Source organism: Vanessa tameamea, chromosome 18 (genome assembly GCF_037043105.1).
Source record: "Vanessa tameamea isolate UH-Manoa-2023 chromosome 18, ilVanTame1 primary haplotype, whole genome shotgun sequence".
NCBI classification, from domain to species: Eukaryota; Metazoa; Arthropoda; class Insecta; order Lepidoptera; family Nymphalidae; genus Vanessa; species Vanessa tameamea.
The window spans coordinates 10011752-10019685 of record NC_087326.1 but is presented as its reverse complement, the minus strand read 5'-3'; the positions used below and the strand labels follow the sequence as shown (position 1 = coordinate 10019685).

Sequence of the window (7934 nt, the reverse complement as noted above, 5' to 3'; positions counted from 1 at the left end):
ATAGGAAAATGTAGAAGTTCTCTCTGATTCTTTATTAGTTTGTAGAAATTCCAGTACCAGTACTAATTAAGCTTTAAGAAAAACTTAAAATAACAATTACTCCTAGGGTAGCTCTAATAGGTCAAGAATTATGCACAGATTCTCTAATGGTTAATATTTCTTACAGCGCCATTTTCTATGGGCGGTGGTGACCACTTACCATCAAGTGGCCCATTTGCTCGTCCGCCTACCGATATCAGAAAAAAAATTCAATGAATCAATAAGTACCTACTAGAAAACAAAGTATATAATGGAATATATTTGATGACCGTTTTCATTCATAGAAACGCCATCAAGTCTTATATAATTAGTATAAAAATTATCATGTGATCGTTCTTCACGTTCTGTTATATCACATTCGACTTTGTCTTCGGTTTATTATACTGCAATTACTCCTTTAAAAATGTCAAGGTATGACCATATCATGATTTAAGCTCTAACGTGACTGAATATCAAAAATAAACGCTCTTAATAGTTCCTTTGGACAGTAACAATTAGAGTTTTGTCACGCGGTCGTCCATCTGTCACGTTCGATATTTTTTTAATAAACGATTAAAGGTAATTTAAAGCTTAGTATAAATAGATTTTTTTGATGAGATACATCACACACATCATCCATTGTCTGCTATCAGAAGATCTCCCAAGATGATCGGGGTGAGCTACTATTAATATTGTTATATTTATTTAAATAATAAGTTCCATTTGAATTAACAAATTAATGATTTTATGTATATCTATTTCAGATTCTGTTAATTTTAGGCTTAGCCTGTGCTGATAAGTTGGATCGAACTTATCTTCCTCCACCGGGTTCTGAATTTTCTGGTGGTAATCCTGATGCATTAGAAGTTCCATTAGACCAACCTAAATTACAATATCCTTCAAAGGATACCTATTTGGAATCCCCTCAAGTTGCAATTGGAATAGATAGAGTGGGTCCAAAGGGACAACTTGACATATATTCTACATCAAATCCTTCTATATATCCTGAAAATGCTTTTGTAACACCAGCAACATATGTTTCGCCTAAAGATGTTAATCCCACTACAAATTCCGGTGATCATTCCTCTCATTATTATCACGATACCCAAAATCCCAAAAACTTGTATCAAAATTATAATCAGCCCGAATATCATTCCGTTTCCAATGTTAATCAATTTCAAACAACTGAAAATTATCCGCATATAATTCAAGGTGTCGTTAATCGCAAAGATAATTCCTTTGGCTCTTTGCCAAATCAAATGAAAGCTCAAGGTGAAAGGGTTAATAGTATCAATGTTGATATTTCTAAGCCAAGTCTTTCTTCCTCAGATTTACTTACTAATTCTTTACCTAACAAATATGATTTAGGTCAAAAATCGACATTACCAATTTCTCCTATTCAAACGAACAATAATTTCATATCTACTTTATCCCCATCGATTAATTATAATTATAGTAGTACTGAAAAACCTAAACAAGTTTATTTTAGTACCCCAGCAACTCCAGAACTATCAACTACCATTCCAAAAAGTTATACTTTTAACTCCCCTGTTTTTGATACTGGTTATAATAAGCGTCCAGAAAGAGTTCAAGCCCAAGCTGATAGAGAAGCAAGTATTCTTAATTATGAGAATACTATTACTCCTGATGGCTATTCCTATACCTTTGATACTTCTAATGGAATTCATGGAGATGAAAGTGGAATAGCTCGTAATGGGGTTAAAGCGAAAGGTTCCTACTCATATATTGGAGACGATGGAAAACTTTACAGTATCAAGTATACAGCAGATGAATCTGGTTTTCAACCTCAAGGAGATCATTTACCAACTTCACCCCCTATACCTGATGCTATATTGAAAGTAATAGAGCAAGTTACTAAAGAAAAAGAGGCTGGAATTTTTGACGATGGTAAGTCATTGCAATTAAATAAATTATTTTTATGTGAAATCTTTATTAACCAGAATTATTTCTTTCAAGGTTCATATGATGAAAATAAATATGGATATAGAAAATATCATAACGGCTTTAATCATCCGACAACAGACTTTTCAAATGGAAAAAAATATTTAGGAAAAAATAACAGTGATAAAAAACCAATTACTGATCAAAATTTTAATAAAAACAAGTATGTAGTACCAGAAAATAATAAATATAAAATGTCTAGCAAACATTTTGAAAATATGAATACCTATGTTCCTCTAGAACCGAACCAGTTTCGTAACACATCTGAATTTGAACATTTTGGTAAATTTGATGATGCTGATCATGAAATTGGCGATGAAGAAACAAATAGATCACCTAACTTTTTTCTAGGATCAGTGTATAAAAACTCTGAATCCAGTAAAGAAGGAAAACAAATGACTGCTAATAATGTAGGACAAAATAGACCAAACGAAGATTTCAGCAAAGAATCCAATGAGGAATCAGGTTACCAATATAACCCACCCCCGAACAGAGGCTTAAAAAAATTCCCATCGCGCTTCTCGGATATCTACGATATAAAAAATGAAAGACCAATACAGACTAAAAATGTGAATCCAAAACCATTTCTTACGCCTTATGCTTTACAAAATAAAGATATAGTAAAAAACTATGATAATTACGGTAAGCCTTCCGAAAACACAGAAGGTGAGAATTATGGAGAGGAAATAATACAGAACAATAACAACGATGATAGAGATATCTACTCAATATATGCTGAAGATAATTTAGACGGAAAAGGTTCATATCAACCTGATGAAAAAATCTTTAGAAAAAATAATCAATATGAGGAAGCCAAATTTAACGATTACGAGCCTGACACAACTGACGAAGGATACTCATACCAACAAGGAACTTTAGATTCTAATAATAAGTCCTATGACTCATTTGCATCTACTAGCCCTAAAGGTTATTCGTCTTCGACCGTAATTCCGGATGAAATTATTACCCGAGGTAGCGTTCAATCTCAATACCCCGTATTCAGTGATGGAACACCACAAACTGTAACAGGAGAAAAATCCATTTATACTACATCTACCAGTGCACCAAATTTAGATCAAGTGAACATACAATTAAAAGGATCTGACAGTCTACCTACCTATGATTATTCAAGTAAACGACCTGAATTCATTGATCAAAGTGATAGACGCATGGAACAATCTGTTTCTTTAACTGACTATCCGAAAGAAGAATTTAATATTACAACTCCAAAGTCAGAATTATCAAGAAATATTCCAATTTTTAGTAATTCATACGCTCCAAGTATTGACATTTTATACACAGATAAATCGACAACAGAAAAGTATATTGGCGAAGACTTTAACGGTCCTAAACAAGCTCAAAGATTTGACCCAAAAACTGGTTATTATTATTAACGGCAATTGGCAATGTTACTATTATTCTATTATTTATTTCAATATTTTCATAATAATTCTTAATAAATTCTCGTTGCAACAAGTTTACGTTGTTTTCTTTTAAGCAGTCCGTTATAAATAATAATTTTTAAGTTAAAAATGTGTGTGTATTGATTATTTTTATGTAATTTTTAACACTTTTGAATTTAAAAATTAAATTAAATAACTTGCTTGAATTCTATGTACAACTTATTTAAAAATGTGGTTTTAAATGGCGCGACGTTGCGGTCAACTTACCGACTTTGTTTTCTTTTTGTTGTTTATTTTAGTACGCAAGTAAAACTGATTCCTAAAACATTTAGTTTAATAAATAATGAGCACGATGATTTGATTATTTTCAATGAATCATTTTTATTATAAAGCAATAAAAAACAAGCTCCAGAGAGCAAAGTTTGAAATGTAATGATTTTTATAATAAAATTACATTTATTTTGTGTATCTATTTTGTAAAAAGTTGACAAGAAACCTCAAGAATCCCAATTACTGTTTTTCTCTGCAATAGCTGCTTAAACTATTTTCAAAATGAAATTTGTAATACAATTTCGCTTTAAGCGCTGCAAGCTCCATCTAATTGATACCGATGGAATTAAGAATCAATACTGAATCGATGATGTGTTTCCAGATGTTATAGTCTGTATTTTAGTTTTATCGCTAGATGGCGTGCTCACACTATTAAGTGTATTCAAATTTCCATTTTAATCGTTTGTAAACTGACACTAAATTTGAATTAGTACATGTTATATATTAATAGCATAAGCCGATTTTGTCCCAGGGATTATGGGACGTTAGCTGAACATAAAAAATCGGTTATGGTCTCATTATGAAGAGCTCCAGTCTTAGATGTGCATAAAATTAAAAAGGATTCTTGATTGCAATTTACTCAATTGTTACAATTTAACAAAGAATTAATTTTAGTGAGCGGAAAAATGTTACTGGCCCGCTAGACAGCGGTACTAGGGCTGTATAAGAAAAATATGAAACCGTAAACATTCTAACTGTACTAATTTAGTATATATTTGATATTAAAAAAATAATTTAAGGTGTCATCATTTATTTGCCAAATGTAGATGACTGACTTACAGTTTACAATGAAATGAAATCAAAACCTAGGTTTCGAACTTCCTAAAAAATCTTTTGAATAAACTAAGTTTCGCGGGATACATACTCGTTTTAATATAAATGTTGTAGCTAATTAACAGCCTTGCCATTTCAGACTCAATTAAAGTCAGCCAAAACATATTTTATACATTGATTAAGACGTCATAATTTGTTTAAGACTCACTTGAAAATGAAAATATTTATACTGCTTATGTTAGAACATAAAAATAAAGTTAAATAATCTATAATAATATTATAAACGTTAAAATAGCTTTGTTTCTCTGTCTTTTTGTTACGCTTTCACGGTCAAACCATTGAACAGAATTTAAAGAAATTTGCAAGCTTGAACACCAAGAAAAAGATTATTGTTTTATACCAAACACCTTACGATCAATCCCTAAAAGGCGTGCGAAGTTTGACACATTGTTTCATATAAATTGAACATACTTGAATGTTTTTATCTGCCTTGAAGTCTCGTCGCAAGCTTACAAGGCTGATGAGGTGTTCAAAAAAACCGAGACCGGCAAAAAAGGATATGACAAAAAGTCTCACTAGCAGTACAGACTTAGTGACGTTGACGATGTCAGGCGATGTGGAGACTCCCTTGCCTGTAATCAGATTATGAGGGTACAGAAGTAACATCTTCTGCGTGTTGGTTACCTTTTGAGATAGGCAATAGGTAGTTCGGTCAGGAGGAAGTTTCTTTTGGATATTATATTAAATAAAAAAATCCGTACAATTGGTCCACCTGTGGGACTTTCACGGTTAGAGAATAAGCAACTGGTGCTATAAAATATTTGTTACGGACTTATATCAAATCAAAAAAATATAAACCATTATTATGGACATATGCAGTAGCAGCATACTCCATAATTGTGACAACAACAACAACAAACAACATTTATCAATAAATTTATCAGTAATAGCCCCACTGATAGTGTCAACGCCGCCCATGGACGTTTCATCATTCCATTAACCTTGGAAAATATGATTTCAAGCTCCTTGTGCCAGTGAAACCGGAACACAATAATACTAAGCATTGCTGTTTGGCGGTACAATATCTTATGAGTGGGTGTTACCCACATGGACTTGCACAAAGTCCTACCAAGTGACTAATAATAAATAATGTATGTTACTAATTAATTTAGAAGATGATTTAGAGTAATTAGTTTAAGCTGACCGTTTTAATTAAATAAGCAATTAATACTAGTCTGTCAATACACTTGCGAACAAGCTAAATTAATTGTGGAGTATTGAAATAATATTAATAAAAAACACATCTACATTATATGAACATACTAACAGCCTCTTTGGTCTAGTGGCTAGATATGAGGCCGTAAGTTTTGGTTCAAACCCCAGTGCAGGCTGATAAACAGTTATTGAGTTTTTCTGTTGAAATATTCTCGGTAGATCGGGTTTGGAAGTTGGAATTTTTACTTTCGAACCTCGGCAAGTATGTTAAGCCGTTGGTCCTGTGCGTCCAAACGAATTATGACAGCGAAGGAATAAACAGTGCCTGGGCTTTTGCACACATTTGTGCACTACAATATAACCTGTTTAGTTGGCTCAAGATCTCTCCCAATTATATTTATTCATTCAATGTCAAAGTAGAAAATAAATTTATTAACATAAGAATTGATAACATTAACTGCTTAAATATATAAAAATATGAATTAAAAATAGTTACTGTATAATATATCTTGACCGCGCGGAATGGTGGCAAGAATGCTAGCTGCATTTCTCCGTTGAATCGCAATTCCGATCCTCTGGGCTAATAACGAACCAGCCCTCCTGTCACCAGTGGAGGCAATAAGGCGAGGTGTTATACTTCTGATGAAGCTTTTTGCACCACTACTCCAAGGGTCAAGTGTTTCGACAGCAAATGGGACAAAAAAAGTAATCTGACATAAGACACGAATATTTAGATTTTTTTTTGTATTTGACTAGTATCTCTTGAGATTAACAAATACATACACAGCCACATTTAATTCCTAAGAGCAAATTATTACTAAATTGATGAATTTTTGAACATAGTATTTTGTTTGATTTTATTTTTATATATTAATATAGTATAGATACTCGTTTTATATACAATATACTATTTAATTTTCATATTAAAATCGTGTAATCAAATAAATGAACATTTTTGAATAATACGTGTAATATAATATGTGCTTTTTTAAGTCAAAAGTAGTATAATAAAGAAATAAATTGTTTTAAGAATATATCAATTATTTTTGAAGTTATAAAAAATTGCAAGTTATTTGAATAGGAATGTTGATTGTATAGATTTTAAAAGGTAAAAATCAATGTTTGAGTTTGTTTGTACATCATGTTTATTTGGTTGTAGGTACTGCCCACTCAGACTTTGTTTTGTTGCGTTCCGGTTTGAAGGGTGAGTGAGCCAGTGTACTATAGGTGTAAGGGACATAACATGTGGCGCATTGGCAATGTAATGAATGGTTAATATTGCTTATAGTGACAATGCTTGTTGACTTCAAGGCAGGATATATTACATACATACATACTTACATATATAATTGTATTTAACTAACGCGTATGTATTTTTATATGTTGAAAAAGAGTAACTACTGAGTTCAGCGGTAGAATCTACATTCCGAACCGGTGGTAGCTTTACTTAATATAGTTTGTTAAATGTCGATTCAAAAGTGGTTGTACTACCTTTTTTTTTTTTTTTTTGTTTAACGAGGAGGAAATGCATTTACGCATGCCGCCCGGTCGGGGGACCGGGACGGGTATGTGGGACTCAACCGGGGCCTATTGCCCCGTGCCAGGGCACGCTGATGCTAATGCCCTGTCCTACCCACTAAAACCATCCTCGGGTTTCCACCATGCCGCCGAGTGGTGAGGCAACGGGATCGCCAAGGGCATGCAACCGCGACCCCACCAGCGGCAGCCGCCGTAAGGCGGCTGAATATTCATGGAAAGCGCGCCTAGTGCGCGCCTTCCCCCTCATCCTCCACGTTGTAATGTGACGAACTCCCCCGAGTCCGCCACTGGAGGCTGGGCGTCAACAAAGCTGACGCCCTGCGGCGGATAAGATGGTAGGCTCCGCCGCTGACCGCCGGTGTAAAACACCTGGGAGGCTCGAGTAGCGAGCCCTCCCACTCCCTCCTAGCCAACGAGGCCACTCACATGGTCCGCCCTGACGCCGATCAGGGACGTACCAGGAGCGGCCCCGCGGCATCCCTCCCGCCAGTCTTAGCCGCGGTCGACGAGCAAGCTCAAGCCGGCCCCGTTGCCCAGGGTACACCACGAGGAGGTGACTGACATGTACCCCTGGTTGTACTACCTACTTAAGCCTACTTGAATAAAGTATATTTCGATTTTGTTTTTTGATTTTTTATTTAAATTAATATTGTGTATTTGAATTAGTCGACACTCTGTGAAGTTATCATTTGT

General features: G+C 34.3%; 1 protein-coding gene across 1 annotated transcript; it reads left to right on the top strand.

Annotated features, from left to right (window-relative positions):
* Positions 1–684: 684 nt before the first annotated feature.
* Positions 685–3374, top strand: LOC135193797 (putative uncharacterized protein DDB_G0282133). The gene is made up of 3 exons (XM_064217786.1): positions 685–693; positions 783–1926; positions 1996–3374. Exons 1-3 carry the CDS (start codon positions 685–687, stop codon positions 3372–3374), a joined length of 2532 nt encoding a protein of 843 aa, XP_064073856.1.
* The last annotated feature ends 4560 nt before the right edge of the window (positions 3375–7934 follow it).

What these genes read in the sequence shown, in the direction of transcription:
- LOC135193797 (XM_064217786.1), top strand. An exon ending in GGCTGGAATTTTTGACGATG is followed by an intron (nt 1,927 to 1,995) that starts GTAAGTCATTGC and finishes ATTTCTTTCAAG; the next exon opens with GTTCATATGATGAAAATAAA.